The sequence below is a fragment of the Pangasianodon hypophthalmus genome, chromosome 11, assembly GCF_027358585.1.
Source record: "Pangasianodon hypophthalmus isolate fPanHyp1 chromosome 11, fPanHyp1.pri, whole genome shotgun sequence".
NCBI classification, from domain to species: Eukaryota; Metazoa; Chordata; class Actinopteri; order Siluriformes; family Pangasiidae; genus Pangasianodon; species Pangasianodon hypophthalmus.
Window position 1 is genome coordinate 4,972,269 of NC_069720.1, and position 25,147 is coordinate 4,997,415.

At 37.9% G+C, this 25,147-nt stretch overlaps 1 protein-coding gene across 12 annotated transcripts in view; it reads right to left on the reverse strand.

Moving 5' to 3' along the window:
• The window catches only part of myo9aa (myosin IXAa), a 113,120-nt gene that overhangs the window by 30,395 nt on the left and 57,578 nt on the right, over positions 1-25,147 (reverse strand). For 7 of the 12 annotated variants that reach the window (XM_034308991.2, XM_034308998.2, XM_034308999.2 and 4 more), the window contains exons 6-12: positions 21,813-21,866; positions 18,151-18,251; positions 17,435-17,561; positions 14,336-14,425; positions 8,857-8,973; positions 8,376-8,510; positions 968-1,089 (exon numbers count right to left, since the gene is read on the reverse strand). In XM_034308991.2, the coding sequence (XP_034164882.2) occupies positions 968-1,089; positions 8,376-8,510; positions 8,857-8,973; positions 14,336-14,425; positions 17,435-17,561; positions 18,151-18,251; positions 21,813-21,866 (746 nt within the window). The remainder of the gene's footprint in view (positions 1-967; positions 1,090-8,375; positions 8,511-8,856; positions 8,974-14,335; positions 14,426-17,434; positions 17,562-18,150; positions 18,252-21,812; positions 21,867-25,147) is intronic. The other 5 variants (XM_053238310.1, XM_053238311.1, XM_034308992.2 and 2 more) reach the window with 3 other exon arrangements.

The window sequence follows — 25,147 nt, forward strand, 5'->3', positions numbered from 1 at the left end:
CCACGCTGCACATTTTATAATTGTATAATTTTTTTTTTCAAAGACAGGGTCCATAAAAAATCGTGGAACTTCAGAAGGAAATAAAACTAACTATGAATGTGATCAGCAGCCTGAAAGCAAAACTAAGCCTTAATTTGGTCTTTCAAATCCAAACATATTTTGACTGGACCACTATGTCATTGCTGAAACAATCAACTCCTGCAATGAACTTCACCACATCATTGCCAGAGATCCACTAGTCAACTAGTACAACTTGAGTACAGCTTCTTCTCAAACCGAGAAGATGAATCTGCCTTTTAAACTCCAAAAAAAAAAAAAAAAAAAAAAAAAAAAAAAAACACAGAGGAAAACAGAGTAATACAGCAGAAAAACAACGCTGCAAGAGATTACATTTAAAAAGCTCGGCGCCCTGAACATTATGTAAGGAATGAAATGCAAGTAGCAACATCAGCCAAAGTTTTAAAAGAATATGGCTGTGCTAAATGTTATATCATTGATTATTAGTAACTTTTTGTGTCATTTACACAATGACGCTAATCGTGAAAGGAGACTGAAGGTCAGGGAGAGAAAGACAGAAACAAGTGGAGAGAGAAAGCAAGGGAATGAGATGCAGGAATATGATTAACATGCCCAGTTCCTTTAGCCTTGAGGGGAACGAGAGCTGCTGCCAATACTTCAACAGAAAAGCAACAGCTACAGGAAGAGGAAGAATGTGCCATGAGAGTTGAACTATGAAAACCACCGCGTCAGATTTCAAGCTATTTTAAGAGCTTTCCTTGATGGTGGAACAATAAAAATAGTGGCGCAAAAATGACAGTTTCTTTTCTTAACAGTGAACAAAATGTCAGCTCAGGTTTCAAAATCTAGTTGAAGTGAACCAGGAGCATGGCAGGTCTTTTTTTTACTCAGGCCTGATGTGTGTCATGGACCACCCTTGCTCAGTGAAGAAGCTCTTTCCGTCACTCACTTGCACTCCTCGTCCAGTAGGTGGAGCAGCGCTGTGGGTTTCTTGCTGATGAGGTTGATGCAGCCCGTGTTGTCGATGTAATCTATGTTATGCCAGGTGATACCCTCTGCCCTGTACTCTTCCTGAGGGGAGAAACACAATAACATTAGCACGCCTTTTAAACACACACACATTTAATGTGAGACACTGAACTGAAGCGAGTTTGTAGAGTTTTGATTGTGAGTTCACGCTGAAAACAAAGCAATAGTGCACGATTAATATATGCACAAATCATGTTGCGCTGTCCCACTAGGTGATTTCATTCTTCACATAAACAGATTATTTCATACAAATGAACAGTTATGTTGTTTTTATTACAATGTGTTATGCTTCCACATAACTCCACCCTAGCCGAGGAATTTCTTTCATCTCTGGACAGCAGCCAGAGCAACAAAACAACAGGCCACCAAAGTGTTTTCAAGTGTTTTCATGACCACGACTGAAGAAATGTTCCCCGGGTCTGACTGTGCTCTCTGCGGTTTAATAATATGAAAGGCATGCTTAACATTTCGCAGGTTTTTTTTTTTTTTTTTTTTCGCCATTTCCGTGGATTTCAGAGAATGTAAAAGTCTACGAGGGTATCCGGGCGGGTTTCATAAAAATCAGTAGCATCTTTCAGCCTTGTTAAAGGCAAAAGCAGAAAATTAGATGAACAAACTAGAAAAATACCTGGTTATTTAACCAGCATGGCAAAATCCCTGCTCATGTAGGGTTATACCAGAACTAAGAATCAAAACAAATGGACAATAACTATAATTCTTTCCAATGAAATATGTTAAGAAAATATACTACAGAATACCATGACTAATGATACTCTTACATAAATATATCAATAACACAGTCACTAATGAACTAGTGCAACCCAAGCCAAGCAGCGCTTTTCTTTTTTCTCGCTTTTTTTTGGCTGACGAGAGGAATGAGCCCAAATGGCTTCCAAATGAAAGCAAATAAAACCCCATTTACGACATGCCCATAAATGGGGCAGTGAAAAAAGGAGGAAAAAACTGCCATTAATGGTATAATGAGAGCGTGTGCGGCGTGTCCGCCTTTCCAAGAGCCACTCCAGTGTGTTTGGATTTATGGGCGGCAGATGGCATGCATGCCAGGCGTAGTTGAGGAACAGGCAGGGTATCCCAGAGCCAAGCCCGAGGGCCCGCTAGTCAGCCAGCACACAGCAGTATGATTACTACTAATACTACTGACACGTCTATTAAACCACTGCTGCTACTACTCTTGCTACTACGTCTAATATTTCACAAACGATACAAACGGTACAAAAAAGCGCATCAGTAATCATCTAGGCATGCCACATCCTGACGTGAAAGTATGATGGCGTGTTTAAACTTCTGAAATGGAAAGTGCTCATAACCCTTTGAGTTCATCACACACTCAGACGCCAACTCATTCCCGACACTTGAATCCACTATTTTTCATGTTTTAGAGCAATTAAAGTGTGGGACTTGGCAGAGAATGTCACATGCCCAAGTGTTTGTCTAGGAACAAATGGGTGGTGCGCCATGAGGTACTTTTCCCCTTCCAAGGACATTCAAATAAACTTGTCCTAAACTGGCCATGAATGCAAGAACTCATGAATGAGATAATAATAACAACTGACACTTGTTTAATACCAAATCTATCCAAAATAATTGTAGAATAATATAGTTTATATAAAGAATGCTTAGGGATACTTATTTAGGGCGTGCTTTTGCACAGAATAATGACCATCTGAGGTTTACTTTGGTGAGCTCAAGTGTAGGCCAGACTGGGCAGCGAGTAATGTGATTGTAAGACAGTAATGTGATTGGCTGAACTTGTCACGTTACTTCCTCCTGTTTCACAATGGAGTGCAGAGGCATGTTGTGGTCTTTAGATAAAAACCAAAGACGTTCTAGATAAACAAAGGAAAGAAATCTTAAAAATCCGAGAAGACTCAGCCTCAAAAAAGGAGTGGTGGCCTGGAAAAACCCTACAAATGGTCAGTTTTTTTCTACTATGTATACACACTATATGGCCAAAGGTTTGTGGACACCAGACCATCCCACCCATATGTGCTTGTTGAACATCCCATTATAGATTTCGACCCCGTTTGCTGTGATAATAACTGCCAATAATCTTAACGCTTCAGTGTACAAAGACATTCTACGCATTCTGTGCTTCCAACTTTGTGGCAACAGTTCACATATGGGTGTGAAGGTCAGGTGTCCACATACTTTTGGTCATATAGTATATATGTGAAAATGACATGTTCGTGAAGTATGTTTCCCTTTTGCATGAATCGCAACTACAAGTAAAGTTCTAACATTTTAAATCGACTTTATTCCTAAAAGTGAAAAAGGAGAAAGATGCCCTGCCTACTTCTAGTTATAAACTAATCGACTGATTGAAAAAACCCTTGATGCCAAATTTTAAAGAATTTTTAAGTTTGCAATGGGAAAATGAGTTCTTGCTTTGATTACCAGCATCATCCACAACAGTCTGCCTCATCCCCTGAGGTAAAAATCACTCGCAGCATTTAAACACGACCCTCATTGTAGTCTCTTTACTGATATCTGTTCATGCTGACATTAGTGAGGATCACTGATTCTTTCAGTCAGTTCTATTGACTAAATTTCATGTCTTGTCTTTTTAATTAGGTCTTTCCTGATTGTACAGTGTGTGTAAGCACTCATTTTTGTTTTGATGATAATGTGAAGCAGAAGTAAGCAAGTAACAACCAAAGAATACACTAATTAGACAAACATTAATCAGAATAATAAATGGATATTATCTTTCATTTTGCAAAGATTTTTCACACAGCACACATAGTGTAAAAACTGTTTAAATCAATCTAAGAATCTGTCTGTGTGAAAACAAACAAACTTGCAATGATGACGCTCTCTCCCCAAAATTAACCCTGAGCAAATCGTGCCAAGTATGAAACCAGCCTTAGTCTCATTAGCCTACAAATAGACTAAATTTGTGCTTTTTCTGGGAAAACACACCTTTAATGTAATGTGATATGCAATTGCCAAGTCCTAAATGTGTCTTTGTATTAGAACTGTAAAAGCAGTGCATTAGTGTAATCTAATCTAATCGCAGTCAGATGCCGTCTGTGGCTTGTAATAAGATGGCACCTTGCATAAGAGAGCTGCTCTTTTGTGGACTGCCAGCGGCGATTTCTGCTGCCTGATCAAATAATGGAAGCAATCAGTGAGGCGAAGCGAATCTGATCTGGCACTTAAACGAGCACAACGCACTTCAGATGCCTAAAAGATGCACTCCACTGTCTCCAGAGCAGCAGTGCGAGACTCAACATTACTTTAGTCCAAAATGAAGGGCGCATTAGTAGTGAAGTACACTTAAAGATGAACATATTTAAACAGCTTTACTAAAAGATTATCTACACAAACACTTTTCTGTTGTGCAACTCGGGAGCCCTGAACTCTTTCTTCTTTTAAATACAACACTACTGCACTCCTTTTCTCTCTGTTTCTTAGCAAACCTAAATATCAAGTATCGAGGAAATGTTGTAATGTTTTATTTTTTTTTCACCCACCCCTTCAGGCTTTCAGGCTCATGTTTAATTAAAAGGTATAGAGTCTTTCCTGGTTAAATATCAGCTTCTGTGAGAAATGTTACGGAAACTGCATAGGGAATATTGTTCCTATAAACTGATTCATCCTTTGTTCTCGGGAGTTTCACTGGGGATTGTGTTCACCTTCCGTATTATCACTAAATACTCAATTGCATGTGTCACAGTGGCTAAATGCATACATAATAAATTACACGTTACAAATCACTAAAGTAATATCTTCATAAGCATTGTATACAGTGCATTCAGAAAGTATTCAGACCCCTTCATTTTTTTTCCACATTTGATGTTGCAGCTTTATGCTAAAAAAAGAAAAACTGGAATCTCACATTATATCACATCCCATTTCTCTGGATCATCTTTGAGATTTTTCTACACTCTGATTGGAGTCCACCAGTGGCAAATTCACTTGATTGGACATGATTTGGAAAGGCACACACCTGTCTATATAAGGTCTAACAGCTGAAACTGCATATCAGAGCAAAAACCAAGCTATGAAGTCAAAGGAACTGCCAGCAGAGCTCAGCGAAAGGATTGTGTCAAAGCACAGATCTGGGGAAGGCTACACAAATTTTTCTGCTGCATTGAAGATTCCCAAGAGCACACTGGCCTCCATAATTCATAAATGGAAGAAGATTGGTACAACCAGGACTCTTCCTATAGCTGGCCGCCTGGCCAAACTGAGCATTCGGGGGAGAAGGGCTTTGGTCAGAGAGATGACCAAGTCCCCTGATGGTCACTCTGATTGAGCTCCAGGAATTTGCAAACAATCACCTAAAGAACTCTCAGACTGTGAGAAACAAGATTCTCTGGTCTGATGAAACAAAATTTTAACTGTTTGGCCTCAATTCCAAGCGTCATGTCTGAAGGAAACCTGGCACCACTCATCACCTGCGCAATACCATCCCAACGGTGAAGCATGGTGGTGGTAGCATCTTGCTGTGGGGGTGTTTTTCAGCAGCAGGGACTGGGGCACTGCTCAGGGTAGAATGAAAGCTGTAATCACTGCCAAAGGTGCGTCAACTAAGTACCGAGTTAGGGGTCTGAATACTAATGTGATGTTTCAGTTTTTTCTTTTTAATAAATTTGCAAAGTTCTCAGAAATCTTTGTTTTGTCATTATGGGGGTATGGCGTATAGATTGATGTGAAAAAAAATTATTTAAAGCATTTTAGCATAAGGCTGCAAGATTACAAGATGTGAAGGGGTCGATTACAAAACGAAGGGGTCTGAATACTTTCTGAATGTATTGTATATAATCTTAAATGAAGAATAGATATAATATATAGAATACAAAACGAAATTTAAATATCTGTTCATTGCAGTTCAGGATATTTGTTCATAAAAATCTGTAGTGCACTAATATCTCCATTTGTGAGCAAACCTTCTCTCCACTTCTCGAGAGCAAACCAATGTGCGGAAGTGCTATCAGGTTGTGACAGTAATGTGTGTCCTCTCTGGGTCTAAATAAAAGCTTGAACCTAACACAGGCTTTAAAAGCTGAGTCACAAAGGCACCACTCTGACAGCTGGTGATTACAACGATGAGTTGTGGGGGCTGTAGTTACCTCAGGCAAACACTGAGCAAATGAATCATGATACAGGCAGCTACAATAGAGCTTTTCTTTTTTTTTTTTTTTTTAAAGTGTCTTTGTGGGAGACTTGTTTATTTAGTCATCTCACTAAAGTCCGTTTATTTACCGTAACAAGCCCTGTAATAAAGACAAACCACCATGTAAACCATTCAGCACATACGAGATGTGGTGAAAAGTAATTTGACATAGCACTTAAAGTAGTACTTCAGCGTTTTCTCACCTAATCACCATCCAGAGCATCTGAGTGATTACTGCATACAAGAAACAACATATTTATATGTTCTGAGAAAAGAACAGAAATCCTGTTTCCTTAAAACTCACCTACAATTGAGGCTTATACAGTGCTTTGCATAAGTATTCTTATTTTTTAAGAAAAATTATAGCTGCTATCCAGACTCTATTATCTTTGTGTGTGATGTGAGGACAAAACATCACAGCTCATAACCAAAAGCTGGCCAATGACTTGCTGCCTATTTGTTGAGGGTGCAAATACGAAGTGCTCTAAAAGGGGTTAAAGACTAACCCAGGATAAATAATGACAGGCTAAAGACAAACACGCTAACTAGCTCACCATACTTTATTACAGGGTGTCCCAGTAGTCTCCATAAATATGGGAAATTAACATTTTTTAGCAAAATTTTTCATACGTAGTGTATATTATATATATGTATTATTTTGAGAAGAACGTATCGAAATCATTCTCATAGCAAGGTTGCGATGGACATGCATAACACCAGATGTGGTAATACGAGTTTATCACGAGTGGGAGAGACTAAGTACTAAGACTCTGCTGCTGTTTAAGAAGAAACGGCAATCATGTAGAGGATGTTTTGTAAATAAAGTTACGTTTTTCTTAAAAAAAAAAAAAAAAAAAAAAAAAAAAAAAAGTGTTCATTTCCCCTATGCATGGAGACTATTGGGACACCCTGTATATTATGTTAGCTACCATTTTTACACTAGCGAGTTCGGATTCTAGACAACCAAAACATAGGACTGGGCAGCACACTACAGCATTCACTTGCCTGGTGGGCTAGCTAATAAATTTATCATTTGTCCGTGTCTGTAAATATCCACAATAATATGAACTTCAATTATAAGCGAGTTCTGTTCTTTTCTCGGTAGAGGAAACGTTGAAATTCTTGTACGGTGTCGTGTGAAAGTATACACACACTTGGTGTTTTTCCTGTTTTGTTGCATTACAACCTGGAATTAAAATTGATGTTTTGGGGGATTGTACCACTTGATTTACACAACATGCCTACCATTTTATTTATTTACAAAATATTTTTTATTGTGACAAACAATAATTAAGACCAAAAAAAAAGAACTCCAAACGTGTTTTCTTATATTTTTCTTTAAGCAATGACTTTTATCTGGCCACTCTTCCATAAAGCCCCACTCTCTGGAGTGTAGAGCTTAAAGTGGTCCTATGTACTGATACCATCGCTGCTGTGGATCTTTGCAGCTCCTCCAGTGTTATCTTGTAATCTCAGGTTTGTAGTGGTGCCATATTCTTTCAAATAATAATATAAATAATAATAATATACAATAATAATAATCAAATAATTAAGTTAATTGGTTGGACCAGATCTTATTTAGGGGTTTCATAGCAAAGGGGGTGAATACATACGTACTCTCAAAATTTTCAGTTTTTACATTTTTTTTTTTTTTTTTTTTAAACAAGGTATTTATTTTTTTATTCAACTCCAAAAATGAGGAGTATTTTGTTAGGTCCATTACATAAAACCCAAATAAAGAGCCATTTTAATTCTTGGTTGTAATGCAACAAAACAGGAAAAACACCAAGGGAGGGGGTGAATACTTTTGCAAGGCACTGTATATAGTATTTATTAAGTGCACGTATGCTATAACTACATTGAAAAATTGAGCATTCCTTTAAATCTGAATTTTTACTGATTTAATTATAAGTGAGAATGTGTTATAAATCCTGAATGAGAAGTTATTCCCTCTTTACAAGATGTTGTAGCAGTAAAATATTTTATTAAAATGATTTAGACTTATGCAAGCCGGAGTTTGTGCTATTAACTCGAGTAGGGCTGTAAGCCGTTATTTTCAATCTGTGTGCAGTCAAAACAACTCGAGCTGTAATTACTGGCAATAAATCTGTTATTAGTCTGTAATGTTGAGCTGTGTGCGGGTAGAGGAGATGACGAGACAGACTGCAGTTTAGATCTTAGCTTTCACCTGCTCCAGCTTAAAGATGTGCTGGTTGAAATAATGCTGAAGTCTCTCGTTGGCGAAGTTGATGCAAAACTGTTCAAAGCTGTTGTTCTCGTAGTCTTCGAAGCCAAAGATGTCGAGGACGCCAATGGATAAAATCTGAGAAGAAAGTGAGTAGGTCAGAGTGTTTAGCTTTTCCCTGAAATATCTGTGAGAGTAGATCTTATTGATGTATTGTCAACATTTTATTTGAGGTGGGGGAGGTGGGTTGGGTTAGACAACAGCCTGGGTACTCTGTGCCGGAATATATCCATTACATAATGCCTGCATCTATAATTTACAGACTGAACCAGCACTCTCCAGCAGAGAGAACCACAAAATGACACAGCAAATCTCCATCAGATGAATCCAGATCATAATCCATTAGAGCTGGAACATGCCTGACAGAGCTCCCAGTCATTCCTCTACATTCTCTCCCTCCATCATCGTAAATGAAATCTCTCACCTTGGCCGACTCCTCCAGCTCTCGGTTGTTGAGCAGAGCGTGATTGATTCTGAACACGATCCAGTCGAACAGAGCGCTGTACAGAGATTTAGCCATGGAGTCACGCACAGTTCCGGCCTGAAACACAACAGCAGACGTGAGGTTAAAAACCTGACAGCAAAAGTGTGTGTGATGATGTCTGCCTCATCCTGGGCTGGAGACACTGCAGTAAACAAAACTGTAGTAAAACATTCATACTAAGCACACATTCCCAAGGACTTTATCATTCGTCAGAAAACACACTGATGGAGGCTGCTGGTTTGCTGTAGGTCAAATTTAGATGAAATGTATTTTGGGATCTAACCTGATAGACCTGTGTTCACACTGACAGCGTCTCACTGAAAGATATCTGGTCCCACTTTACCTTAAAGGAAACCTTCTATCCTGAAGCACATTAAATATGTTTATAGTGAAATATTTGTGATGTGCTTAATGAGTCTGGTGCCAATGTCTCATTTGGTAATGTGTTTTCGTCTGTATTTCCGTGAGAAGTTAGCCACAGTGATCACAGGTGGATATTGTTATTGCTAGAGCACTTAACTTTCACCACGTGTATGTGTGCACGCACGGCAGCTACCCGAGTGGTAGTGTACGCATATTCGCTTACGTATCTATTTAATCTGGAGGATTATATGTGACGTCCAACACGATACACATCAGAGCCAAAACATCTCCGTCCATCTGGTTTCCAAGTCGAACTGAAATGTTTAGTGATTTCATGCACGGTAGCATTACACAGAACAATGAGCAGTGAGCATGATTGTTGTCATTGGTCTGTGTCTCAGATTGAAAACTTGGACCTTACATTTAAAAGTATTTAATAATTTAGAGGATCCAGAATACCAATCCTCAAAACAGACCTTTCAATAGGTTTAAGAGGTTTTTCAATTCAAAAATTCAATCACTAACTGTAACTTAGTATTCGATAACAGTCTGGAATTGTACGTAAGTATGCCATTTCAGGCATGATGTTACTTTGTTCAGTCAACTGTTGACACAGTGTCACATGGTGCCATACTGGCTCCACTATTTATGTTGGCATTGCACCACACGGACACGTTACGCTAATTTTTGAGGATGCGCATAAGCGATGTGCCAAATGATTGCAGGACACTCGCATATCTCAAACACAAGAGATAATGCTCAGGTATTGCTGTAAGTGCCAAAAAAACACCAAAAAACAGTGCAGTGACATTCACCATCATATTAATGAGAAATCCAACATTCAGTTAATGGAGACGTTGAAGCAAACACTGGACTCGAAGCTGCAGCTACACAACACAGTTGCGCTGAGTTACAGCAGAGACTTGACTCAGCAAGTTGCAATCTACAAGATGACGAGTACGATGGTGTTGACAGTGATATTAGCAGGAAAGTTGAAGCGTTGGAAGCTGATCTGTTTGCACAGTGTGTACAGAGGAGGAAGTGAAAGAGCTCTGCTGCACTGCTCTCTTTAAGTAGAGACGAAACAAAGACTAAATCTCACTGCACCACTATCAGCAGGTAGTTCAATAGCAAAAAACATTTAGAGTGACACGTCAATTAAAGAAACTTAAACTAAAAAAAGTCAACTCGCTTCAAAATAAATCTTGGGCACCATTCAAGATCACAAGTTAATTATAAAGATTAATATGTAAATTGTTCAGGGTGAAATTTTCCTTTAAGCACCTGTAATGACACTATAGTTACATAAAGTATACAGGCAGATATGCTGGAACTAGTGAGAATGTCCGGCTTGTGTATGTACAGTATCTTGACATTTTAAAGTCTAACCTTTATACAGTTCCATGTAGCATATTTTGTGGGGTAAGATGCTAAGCAAACAAAATCAGATGGATAATGACCAACCAAGAGACATTATCTACATAGTAACTAAAATCTAGTTTTAAAGTCCCACATCTCTAATTTGCTGATGTGTGAACTCAAAAGAGCATGTTGGCGCGCATGTGTGTGTGTGTGTGTGTGTGTGTGTGTGTGTGTGTGTGTGCGCATGTTGTCTGTCAATGTTCTGTTCTCAGAGTAATCAAAGGTGAGCCTTTCTGAAGAAGTGAACACAGCCTTAAAAATAAAGGCAGCCATATGACAGAGAAGGAGAAACATAATTAACACTCTTATTAATGCTGACTTTATTTTGTCTTGGAATTACTCTTAACTTTAACTAAACTGGTCATACTAATGAAGAGTGAAAAAAAGGAGATTGCACAAATATGTAGGTCACTGTGAAGAGGTTAATGTAAAGTAGGAATTGGGTGTGATCCATCATGTCTGTGCACTTCCCTGAGGCATGATTAACATCATTAGGCGCTTTAATGCTCTTCAACATGACACAGCTTCTACCAATCCAATCTGCTGTGAGCACACAGCCATGGCAGTCAGGGATCTGATTTGTGTAAACTACTTATTTCACACCGTCGACCCGTGCTCATTTCCCTGAAGATGAGTCAATGCAAAAACTGTGGCTTTAGTCAACGGTCACTACAGCAGCAACACTGAGGCCTGCTAAATCTGTCCATGTTCCAAAAAAAAAAACAAAAAAAAAAAACATAAGAACCAGATAAAACTCACAAAAGATTAACAGGGTCTATGAAAAACTGTCACTTTCAAATGAGCATTAAAAAAAATCTGTTTTGCTTATTTGCTTTAATGAATACGCAATTGGGGACGTTAGATGAAATTACATGCAAATGAATTCATTTAACACCTGCAACATGATTCACTGCAACCTAAAAGTCACTTCTGGCACAGCGATTGTGTGTGCAAATTAATACAACTGAAGGGCAGGGATTATATTTGGTTAAACCCATTCATGCTTATTATTTTACCATGGTAAACTTCAGCATATTAGATATTCACCACACATTAAAAACCTCTCATTCATTGGGTCTGACAGTGATTGAACAGTAACAAAGAAAGTAATTTTGTAAAGAATAAACATCTGTCATCTTTGTCAAATCTGAGAAGCAGACTTTGAACAGGAATTTGAAGAAGAGACCTGGAGTGTTTTCATCCATTTGGATAAAAACATTTCCTAAATATACGTCCGTTGGCACACAGGAACTTAAATTCAACTTCATTAATAGGATCTACCTTACACCAGTACAACTGCATCTATGTTTTAAATGTCACACAAGGGCATGTTTTTTCATTTTTGGAAAAAAGAGTTCATTCTATTATCCAAGAAATCTTTAACAGACAATTCGAATTTTGTCCTCAACTATATTCAGTTAATAGCCAACTGGATGATAATTTGTGATCTTCCCCTAGTTCGTATGTTTATTGTGCTACTTTTAATTTTTATCTATTTTACTTTTATGGTCATTTCCTCAGACTTCATCGATAAACCTATGGCTTTCCCAAACTGCCACCTTTTTCCCGCTTAAGAAATTAACTTACGACAGAGATAAAAAATCAGATGTATTTTAGCAAATATGGACTCCTCTTTGGGATTATATTAAGGAAATTGCTTTTGTCTCACCTCCCTTTAATCGACTTTATACTAGACAAGTAATTATCCATAAATGTGGCAAGAAACATTTAAAACCTCATTTAAGTATCGTTTGCATTTGACATCATTTACACATGCACTCTTGGTCAATCACCCACAACATGCCCACTTAGTGCATGCAAAATTTATTACAATATATTACACTGCACAAACAACTCTTATTAAATCAGGGATATTTCAGTTATTATTGCTTACTGTTAAACACAATCCCCAACCATGAGATACACTGCTATTAAGAGAAAGCTCTTATTAGAAGAGCTGGTTTAGGAGCTGAGGTAAAAAGAGGCCTGTGTCGATTACAGAGTGTTTAATAGCCCTGTCAGGTTCCTGATGGAAAGTGTGCATCAGGCGGGAAGTCAGCCATCTGTGATCCTGCGAGTGTGTGTGTGTGTGTGTGTGTGTGTGTGTGTGTGTGTGTGTGTGGGTCTACATCAGCTGGAATGTCACTAGGAGCTGTGCCTTTTGTTTATTTTTAAAAGCAGGATTATGAAAATGATTTGAATCTGTTCTAAGCTAATCTCAGTTCCGAAGCTAAAGCCAAATGCAACTTTGAGGTTATCCAAATCATTCTGCTGCAGAGTATCTTAAGAAATAAAGCACTTGGGCGTACAGTGTTGTAATAAAATAAATCAATGACAGAGTGGTGTGATGCAGCCTGATGCAAAGCACATTTACAGTTACCACTCTCAAGTTGATTATTTTCCTATAACAGCCCATCCTGAAGTGTTTTATTCCTTATATACCACAGCAATTTGCCAAAGATTATGATTCTTTTTTTAAATTTATCACATTATGCATTTATGGCAGTTTCTTGTTTCTTGCTAATCGATGGAGAGTCTCTCCATTTTTTTACCTTACAGCAAAGACTTAATCAACTGTTATTCCAAAAACCTCAGAAAAGGTAAGAAAATAAAAGAAGGCCCACAGGATAGGATTACACGGGACCAAAAAAAAAAAGCTTCTGTAAAGAACATCTCTACAACTCCATCCGTTAATTTATGTGGTTGATCACTACAATTTACAGCAAAACATCCGACTTGTGTACACAGAGATTGTATTTAAGTTTATTGCCATACTAGCTTCAATGGCTATTTCATTGCAAATACAGATATTAATCAAACATTCAATAAAATTAGCTTATATAAAAAAAAAAAAAAAAAAAAAAAAAAAAAAAAAAAAAAAAAAAAATTCTGTGCAGCAAGATAACTCTATAAAAGATTAAATTTACTTGTGATAAAAATTGTCAAAATTTTCCTGGGTCCATCTTACAAAACGGTGTGCGTACACTGAGAAGTCGACGTGGCTAAACAGTGGGAAGTTGGACCTTTTACACAATTTTACTCAATTCCATTCTTTGCTTATTATTCATTTGTATAGAAAGCTGTCCTTACATAAGCATTCCTTGATCTCTGTATACATTCGAAGCATTAGAGCTGCGTCACACCTCAAGGAGGTTATTGTTGCACATCACGCAGACATCTTCATAATTACGCACTTCTCTTTAAGTTCATACTGTCAGTCTCATCTAGTGTTTTTAACCAAGCAATGCATGGAGCTGATAAACAGGCTGTCAGATATCAGGAATAATTGCTGTTCTCTTGGAATAATAGTTTAAATAACTGTGCAGCTGTTACACTTTAAAACCATTTCAGCAGTTGTGTGTAAAAGTCACGGTCACAGAGTTTCATAATGAAATGGAGAGAAGGGAGAATTCCTAAATAAGGAATGAGATCTGTATTTGGCACACACTGCAACATCTGATTCTGATGCTAACAGACTGTGAATCTGAGCTTGGCTGTGCTACGGATGAAAAAAGAGCTGTAAAAACCGCCAAGTGTAGAATTTTCTATCACCGCTGAGGACAGATGAAGAATTCAGGAGTGTGAATAATTTTTTTTTTTTTTTTTAAAAAGTCTGCGCTTGTTTGGTCCTCACCTCGGCCAGTTTGTAGGGCACGATGAGTTTTTCTCCCACCGTCACTGTCTTCCGCGTCGTCAGGGCTTCGAATAACATCTCCTCTTTCACCTGGAATGCAGAGCATGAAGATTATCCCTGTGTAATTCAGTTAATTCACCATGAGAGTTTGTTTAGAACTCATAAATTCACTGCAGAACCTGTGAAAAAATCAAGATGCTGTATTTTTATTTGGATGTGTGGCAGAGAGTTTGCTTCCTAACAAACTAGGCAATAATTTCACTGTACACTGAGCCTGTTTATGTGACAATAAAGGTCTTCTTGTTGAAAGTAAAAATGTAAGTGACTGCTAGTGACATACAGTGCAGCTGAACAACTCAACATTCTGGTCGCTTTAAATGCTGAGCTACTGCTTTCATGAAAGAGGTCAGTATTGATCTATCAGTACACACAATAAGGGCTTGTACATCTTTTCAAAAGTAAAATCCAAGCACTTTAATAATCAGACTTTTTTCCCCAGCAGAACAACAGATCAACATTTTATCTCAATAACATTACAAGGCTTGGTGAAATGCTGCTAATGTTGCGCTGGCTAGCGGTTTGCAATTTGCATCTGAAGTCTTGTTCCTTTCTGCAGAACCGGCAGTAAACACCACGTCCTGTATCCTTCATTTTCGAGCCAATTCATGTTAAACTGGCAGCCAGCCATTAGGTAATATGAACAAGCGGGTAATTATCTTGAACCTGTAAACGCCTTTACACTCAGACACAAAGGTCAGCCTGTTGACCTCACACATGTAGTGAGACAGCGGACAAGAGAATTTCCTTCGACAATTTTACTAGCTATATTGAAATATATTCTACAGTGAGAAATAAGATGCACAAGCTGCTAGTTAGCACATTTTTGGAACTAAATTTTATGAACTCGTGTTTAATTATCACATCACCGGTCCCAAACGCACCCTTTTGTTGACTTCCAAAAGCACTATAACCTCCCTAAAGGCCCAAGAATTTGAATTTGAATGTCAGCGAGGTTATTTGAACCCAGTAGTGTTCTGAATTTCTGCTTCAACAGCTCCAAAAATGTGATCTGATTTCCATCTGTTACAAAACTACATAAAGGCAGTTTTAAAGAGTCCAGGTGTTTTCAGCCTTATCTTTACAGAGTGCATTTGTAGTGTACGGGCCAAAAAACTGACAAGAATTGACATGTTTCTGAACTGAGAAAGAACAGAAACAGTTTTACAGTGGAAGCTTAATAATAGGTGTTAAGTCAATAAATATGTGAACTGTACCATTTTCCAAGAAGTTTCAATAATTCTATAAAGAGGTTTGGATAAATTAAGCTCTAAATCCGTATTATTTTATAGTCTGCTTTGTGATTATGCGTTGCCCTGTTTTCAACTTGATGGAGGATGAAAACCACAAAACTACATGGAAAATGTAAGCAATTAATTTCTGCTTGCAGGGCCATTTCTGTCTTTGGGGGCCCTAAGTGACAACTTACCCAGGGCCCACCATCCACACCAATTATATTACTTAATATGTAAGAAAGAACAGAATTAATACATTATTTCTAACTTTGTCAGACCTAGCAGTATTGAGCTATCAATTTTTTTTTTAAAGCTAGATACTAGCTAGTAAATCAGCCACTAAGCTTTTCCACATCACTTATATCAACAAGTGTAAGCAAGACAGCAGACAAACTAAATCTGATATATTGGCATTAATTTCTTTCCGGTGTTTTAGGTCCGTTTCTTCTTTTTTGGTGTGCATTGTCTAGCACCAGATAGACATGCATATGTAATCTTCTTTAGAGTTTGTTACCAAATTTAGCTTGACAGATTTTCATCAAATGATAGTAAAGTCTGCTTTTTTTTCTGCTCATTTCGAATATCATGGGGCCCCCTGGTGGTCCGGAGGCCTTAATTTACTGCTTATGTCGCTTATAGCAAGAAACGGCCCTGTCTGTTTTCAATAATGCGCCAGGGCTTTGATTTATCATAATGAAAAACAAAGAGCTAGGTTAACATTCAGTATCTCCTCTTCAAAAAATGATCAAAGATTACTAGATTTTGATCTTATTAAGGAACTTTTCCTCCAATGGATATATCTGCAGTATTTGTGTTTAGGACAAAGATTTATACTTTCGGTAATGTTTAAAAGCTTTTCCAGACCATAATAATCTTGTTTTGGAAAAAAACAAAAAGATTCACAATATTGCCATGCAATGAATCTGGCCAGGTTCTTCAGTTAGAGTTGACCAGATCAATAATCTGATCAAGAACATAATACATTTGTGATTTATTGTGAATTCATTTACTTCCAGTTCTCATCCTTCACAGCTTTTTTCAGACACTCCTCCCATCACCATGATTCCTGAAAGCATTTCGAATAAAATTTTTTTCCACTATACTGCCAGTTCTCTTTGCAGAACAGACAATCCTCGCTGTCCACATCAACCCAGCCAACTCTCCCTTATTTCTCTGTTTTATTCCTTCCATACAAAATAGTGACAAATCACATCACATGATAACTATGTGTTTCTTTTCATGAGAAAGGGAGATTTTGGAGATCAGGCGTGCTGCTACGAGGATCTCTCCAGGTGAAAATTTAGTTTTTAATAGCGGGTGAGCAACGTCTGATTGCTCATGCAGTGTGCACACCCCTACGTTCCCTAACAACTGATCACGAGTGATTAAAGTCGTGTAGCGTGAATGCTTCAGCGATTCTGAAAGCTGTGCAGTGTGCACTCAGCTTATTGTGAATCATTGCAGAGTCTGACTCGAGAGCCAATAATTCTGGGAAGCCTGAAAGACAGTCAGCTTTGACTTCATCCTGAAATAAGCACGATTGAGTGTGTGTGTAATAGCTCTCCATTTCTGTGTCAGCTTTAATGAAACTTTAGAGCCAGCACAGCACTGACGGAGTGCGAGCGTGTGTTTCTATGGGCAGAAATGAGAAAGTGCAGTGATAAATGGCGTGTCCCACCAAGTCTCACCCTGGCTTCATTGGAAAATTTCACCTGGATACTGTAAAACTGCAAATATATGAATAAAACTGACTCTAGAAACACGTCTACATATACAATACACAAGCAAAGGTGGCCAGTCTTTATACCTCCAGCAGCTCTGAGACGATGGGCAGAACGTCGGGATTGCAGATATCGATGGAGTCATCCCGGTACGTCTTCTTCTTATATCGGATGTTGCCTAAATGAAGGATGGCTGACAGCAGAGAAAAGATTCTGCAAGGAAAAGAAAAAAAGAAAAGGAAAACCAGTTCAGGTAAAATCTGTACATGAATCAAAAATTGTTCAGGGTGGTTAATATAGCTAGTGCGATTGTAGGAAAGACTCAAAAACAGTTAAATGACATTTATACAGCTAAAGTTAAACAAAAAGCTTTAGTTATTATAGAGGATTCACTACTTCTGCACTGTCAGTTTCAGTTGTTGCCATCAAGGCGACGTTTTAGACAACCTCGGGCAAGTGAAAATGTCTATCAGATATCATTTGTGCCAACTGCAGTTAGAATTTTAAATGCTGAGACATGAATATTAATATGTATGCAGATATATGTACATGTGGGAACGTATATATGTGTATGCTAAAGTGAAATGTTGAGTCAGTTGTATTGTATGGTATTTTATTCTATCTTATCTTTTAGAGTTGTTGTGTAAGTGTCTTTTATTGTATTGGTCTTGTTATAATGTGTTGTGAAGTCAAAGACAAATTTCCATTTGTGGACAATAAAGGAAAGTAAGTAAGTAAGTAAGTAAGTAAGTAAGTAAATGTTGACAATTGTGAGTAGGAATGTGAGATGTGAGCAACTCACTGTTTTCGTGTGGCCGGCAGGAACCCCACCATCTCCATGGCCAGCTGCAGACGCTCAAAGTCATGCTTCAGATCCTCTCCTTCCACTGTGAAGCAGTCCTGCTGGTTTCAAGAAGCAACGAGAAACCGGCCATTAAACTCTTCACCACAATGTGCGGTCTCCCCGAAGGTGCAGTTATGCGTCGCACCTTCATTTCACTACACACTGCTGCATTCCGGCTCAAGCATGCACAACGTGTACGCTGCGTTCGCGTGTCCAGCAGGGCCTCCCACGCCAACACGCAAAGTGTTTCCATCCAAATGTTTTTACAAATGTCTGGCGCTTTAGATTTGCTGTAAAGTCCACAAGTGTGAATGTTTCCATCCACTATGGTTTCCAGAATATTATTAAGAGATGAAATGAAATGATGTCACACAATCTTGGAGAGACTGGAATACGCTTCTGTATCATTTATTCAATTTTCATTCCTTTTTCAAATTTACCCTAATCCTAATACCAAAAATCAAGTCTCTGCGTTTAGCCAGGCTCTCTATGAACATGGGAGGTGCAGGCAGCATCGCTAATACTGAGTTTAAAAATCACTGCTACTTTTTAAAGTTTGAAATTAGTTAATCAGAATATCACTAATGAACTAGTTTCATTTTGTTTCCATACACGATCTATATTTAGAATCCCTTGTGTTAAGTAAAAAAAAAAAGAAAAGAAAATCTTTGTAATGTACATGCATATATGAATAAATGCTGCCTTCCTGTCTTCACATCAGTTAAAATGAGAACTATTCATAATTAGGAGGAGAGATTCTAACAACTGTGGCTGTCGCTTTAATGTAGTTAAGCTATATTTAATATCTAGCTTGATCTAAATACAATAAACAAAAAAGAAATTGAAGAATATTCATTTGTTATCTTTGTTTTTGCCTCATCTTTATTTTTCAAGAAGCAAGAAATCACCATCTTCCTAAAAACAGATATAAACCTCAGATTAAGAATATGAGCTATAGAATATGAGCTATAACATTTTATTATATTATTTTATTGCATGCATACTATTATTAACAGTCTTAAAATTACTGTTATCATCATATATCTTTACTCACTGCTATTACCAGATTTTTCAGTTTAATTTACTATTCTAGTATTTATTAATTTTATTTATTATATACACACACAACATAATTGTACCTCTGTATTTATTTTGTATTTTTCTATTTTACCTTTTTATGTTTCTTCTGTATTTACTTATTTACTTATTTTATGCAACCTGTTTTTTTTCCCCCATTTACCTTTACTTATTCTTATTTAACTGACTTTTTTTTTCCCACTTGGAGCACTGCAAGTTAAGGATTTTACTCACGTTATACTTTTTCATCAGCTAATATTGGATAAATACACTCTAAGAAGAAGTAAAGACTACTTCTCCAGATTATAAATGGTTCACACAGCACATTGCGAGAGCAATCATTTTTATGCAAGATTACTTGTGTGTGCACAAACTTCTGTTCATGAGAATTTAGGTTAAACGCATCCATTAAATTTAGAGTTAGGTTAAATGCATCGTTTTGGTAGTTGGAAGCCATTTCTAATGCATACTAATACAATTTTTGGCAGGGAACATATTACTCAATAAAGAAAAAGGATACTGGTGACTGTAATGGCATCCCGCTCAGTCAGGAGATAAAAACAGATGGATGGAAACTCCACTACTGATATAAACCACCCAGTGATGAACAGTAATAATCACACGTGTGAATGCGAAGCTGCTTGACGTCTTTCTCGGCACTTACACGGAGTTAAGCCGAGTGACTCGAAACACCAGGTCATTATGAAATTTGGTTAAACCAGGCATTTTCCGGGTTGGAAATAAGGGGCCTGGTGAATAGTAGCATACGTATGTTCTGCCCATGCAGTGGAAAATTTAGAGTGCTTTAGCGGGAAATCTGGCACATGTGCAAAGGCAATAAGGGTAGCAGCAATTTATTATTTAATACACTGAATGAAATGAAGCTGAGCAGCGGCATGATACATGCTGGGCCTACAGCAAAGGAGCAGGTAATCTAAATAAGAAAAGAGTATAAATTCAGGGCCATTTAGAAGTAGCACATGTTTAACAGCGTTTGAAATGTAATGGCTCTGAGCCCAGACATAGCAGAAATTCAAGTTCGTAGGAGTCACTTAATGGAGATTGGTGCTGTCTTTTAAACTTGTTAGGCTTGGATTAATCATAAAGATACACCTCATTTTGGATGTCTGTTAGTGCTCCCTTTCCTCCCGGTCTTGATAGTAAACGGTGTGGGAGGTATTGAGACTCAGAGGGAGAGAGTGTGCATGAGGAAAACTGTCACTGACAGCAGAATTCTTGAGCTGGCATTGCGAGAATCTACCTGCTCATGAAAACACAAGCGCATTTACACAACGTCCGCCCTGTAATGAGACAGCGTCTCCTTCATCTCCCACCTCGGCCATTGATCCACAAATTACGGCATACCAGAGCAATGGAAATGCAAATAGCTCTGAAACATAATCAGTGCCACGCTTAGACCAGGACCCTGCCTGTTAGCGTTCATGTTTCCTGTGTAGGAACTGTAGAAGGGGCAATTTCTCATCTTAACTGTCACCAGGCTTTCCAAGCACAACAAACTCATGGATACAGGAAGGTGTTTTAGGGTTTAAGCTCGAAGTGGCATGACAGCTATTACAGAATTGCTTGCATTCAGAGGATTAATATTTTGGCACGGAGCTGAAATTCACCAGGGTCCTTATTTCCACTGATATTCCACATTCCATACTCGCTGAAGGACACGCAGCGAGCTTTCGCAAGACTGTAAATGAAACTTGGAGAGGTAGGAGGGTGATGGAATCACTTACCTTTTGGTCAAAATTTGATTAAAATAAGCATATTGTGTTTGCATTCACAAGTGTGGAATTACTGCATGACTAAAAACAGGCAAACTCGCACCAACACAAAGCTTTTTGGTCACTGATTTTCTGCATGAGAACTTAACAGAATAAGCTCCAGACCCTGTGGTCTCATTATTACAGAAAGCTTTCATGCAGTTCACAGTTTAACCCTTAATGCACAAGATACTCATTCTGAGGTCAGAGGTCAAGTTCACAGGAGCAGCTCAACTCTATCAGGATGGTTCAGAGGGCTGGCAAAGTGGCTACTGTGAGGCTAAGTCAACAAGTGGAGCTGGCTAAAAACCACTCCCAATGCAAATAAGAGTGTGTTTGCACTCTTACTTATCAACCCCTTGTTCAATCTTGTCAGTGTTTGCAACCAGATAGCCTAAGAACTGACCCAGAGTGAACACACTACAAATATTCAGGTGAGAGGTTTACACACTAGGTGTACTGTGTATACTTGTTTTGGGCTCTGCATGTGTCCAGTTTAAGAGGATCTACAAAACACAGTGACCAAAAAGAAACAGCTATTTAAAAAAAAAAAAAAAAAAAAAAAAAAAAAAAAAAAAAAAAAAAAAAAAAAGAGAGAGACACCCAAATCACATCCCAGTCAAACACACACACACACACACACACACACACACACAGCATGAGGGCGGTCTCTTGTGTAAAGTGAGAGCTATGGAAAAAGAGGGTGAGGAAGCCAGCGATCCGCATCCCTACAGCACCAACACACACGCTGTTTAACACACAAATACTGACCAGTTCGCTCTCATAGTAATTTTCCCAGTGCAGTTTCTGTGGTTTCTTTGTCATCTGGAAGTAAGGTACATGAGGTTAGGCAACATTCAGAGATTCCACACTCTCTACATGCGGTATTAGTGAGGCATAAAGGCACATTTAACTTAGTTGCATGCACGACACAGGATTATACAAATAACTACATCTGTTAAGAAGCTGAGTCATCTATAGCAATCATTCATTTTAATGAGGAGTAGACACATACACACGCACACACACAAGAATATGCAGGAGTGGAAAAAGAAGAGGAAGAATGTTAAAAGCACCAATGCATCAATACCATTTTTTTCCAGACCAAGCACGAGTACAAGTATGAGTTTTCTGGTACTCATTGATGGCGATACCGAAATAAGTAACCTACTTACTAATCAGTCAGGGACGTCACTGAACATTAAATTTAGCTCTGTTTCCCGGGTTTAAACAGTGCATGTTAGGCACACATGCAGTTTCATACACTTACACTACTAAGCTAGTTGATTTTAATCATTAGCTAGCTACGACAGTGACCTTGGATGGAGCAGAGTTGTACTGGAGAAGAGCTGATCACTGTAACTGTGTGTCGTCTGTTCATTAGCACGTATAGTATAGAAGTATCACGTGGTCTCCGAGCATGTTTACAAGCATGAGGAAATGAACACGGTGCCAGAATGATACCCAATACCAATAGTCAAAATCCTAATCAAAATGGAGGTAGCAGGTCAAAATTATATTATATTATATTATATATTATATTCTGTATGAAATGTTACGAAGTTTGGTTGGCAAACCAAATGTAATGTTTCTTATAACTTCCTTCACATGTAATCAAACCAAATCCAAGCGCATCACTCAGTTTGTTTGAATTCCTATATTCTGATCGCAAAATCTGCTTCTTTTTATTTATTAAAATATCTGAGATAATTAAGTTATTTAATGAAGTGAATCTTGTTGCACTTGTACAATAAATTCATACAGTTCATATCCGTACTGCGATTGAAATTAGTAGACAATCCTTCTGCAAAATGATGATTGTTTGGTATCTTTACAAATTGAGAATACAAATATAGATTTGAGTCAATGTTTTAAATATTGCTAATAAATAAAGTTCAGATCGATTAATAGCCAGGGAAACGTAAATCATTTGCATCATCATCTCTGATATTTGTAAAGAGTACTTGAAAAATGTAATGAGTAAAAAGTTGGAAATGTATTGAAATAAGGGCACAAATATTTATTTACACTCAGGTAAAGTATAAATCTGCTACAATGTCAAGTACACTAACAGTACAATTGGAGAAGTATTTAAGAAACGTATGTCTATGTTTTTCCCCACTTGTTGCTTAAATTCCACAGGGATGCATTCAGATAATACATTCTGATGTTCTTTATGCTATGAACTTGTGTGTTGGACAGATGTCACACACTTGTCACTTACATACCTAGTGTGAATTCTCTGTAAAGTTCAGACTGAGTTCAGTGAAGTGGCTTAACAAATAACTCTCAGATGTTTTTAAAAACTGAGATACCTATCCTTTAAATAAACAGAAACTGACACAACTCGTCCAGGTTGGAGTGAGTGCGTGGAATTCTAGGCATAATTCATAAAATTCTCAACATTTCTGCCTGTTCCTGGGAGTGTCATTTTATCTGAAAGTTGAGAAAGAGTGGAACTGTGACAGCACTCAGGAAAAATGTCTGGAATTCGCCACTAACACTCACTGGCTACTTTGAGGACAGCTGGTAATCTCTGACATAAATCTTTTGTGATTTTCCACATATAACCTCGAGAGCAAAAACATATTTACAGGAGCAGTATGAAAGCCAACATTCTGTCTGAATGGGAATGAAAAGCAGAGAAACGGGTGAGTGGGGCATGAAAAGATGGCCTGTTAGTGGAGTTCACACCCAAGCTTTTGGGGCTGCCAAGTGACAATCACATGGTTGTGTAAGACGTGTGTGTGTGTGTGTGTGTGTGTGTGTGTTAGTAGGTTTCTGAGTACATGTTCAGTGTATAAACTAAAGTTTGTCACTGCACTAACAAGAGAAAGCATATTTTGAATACTTTTTATTAACTATTTGTCATTCTAATCTTGTTTTAAACTGCATCATAAATGAATTTAAAGCAGCCACCCTTTACAAATTTTATAGTTTGCCAGTCCCCACCCTTCAGCCAGCTCTCTGATATCACACAACAACTACTAAACAGGGTGTTTGAGGCGACTGCATCTTTCCAATGCTCAAGCGACAGGGCAGCTGAACACTCAGAGGAAAGCTTTATCTGCCCTTTTCCACCTACATGAGCTCACAGATGCACGCGATTGGCTAGTGTCACTGTGATTGACAGAGGAGAGAGAGTAGCACCATCCCTCCCACCCAGACCATGACTAGTTTTGTTCTTTCAGACTCCCGGCTGTAGCAATCCTAATGATTCCACTCAACAGCCTATTATTATGCAGTAATAAATCACTAGCTCATTTGATGGATTTGATACAGAAACTGTGTTTAGTTAGACACATGCAGTGCATAGTTAAAAAGCTGAGGAAATGTAGATGAGGAAATCAAATTTATAGCCTCAAATTATATTAACTTGTCTTTGGCTTAAACATTAGTTACTGAGTTTGGCCTGTTAGGCAGTTTGCTATACATACACTGATATTTACACTACATGGCCAAAAGTATGTGGACACTTGACCATCACACCTTTATGTGGTTCTTCCCCAAACTGTTGCCATTTGCCATCATTTTCCTTCACTGGAACTAAGGGACCCACGCCCTGGTGGGCATTGTTATGCTTGAACAGTCAAATATATCTAGTATTTCCTATTATAAGATTATCATAAACCTATTTCTGGACTTAGGTTTATAAGAAATAAGTTTAATAGTCTGTTATTTAGTTTATTGTAATCTCGTAATATAAAATTCTAGACATATTTGACAATATGATAGAGTCACTGGCGTCTTATGTTAATCATTTTCAGAGGAACTGTCATAAGGGCATACTTAACGCTGTTAATAAAAGATCAGTTGTGGGTAAATCATACCTTAAATGATTAAATAATTGCGTGCGCCATCATTGATCCTACTGCTGGCTGGCATCCACCTGAAATGCCTGAGAGTGTCAGGCTTATCAGTTTAACTGTATAGATGATGCAGTTTTTTATTCAGCATATTTCCTCATTCTCCATTGAAATTAATTCCTGGTTACGCCACTGCTCTTAACTAAGATACAGCGTCGACCCTAAGGATTACAACAGGGTTTTTATTTATTTATTTATTTATTTTTGAGTGTTGCAGTGTTCTATCATCCTTGTTGAACA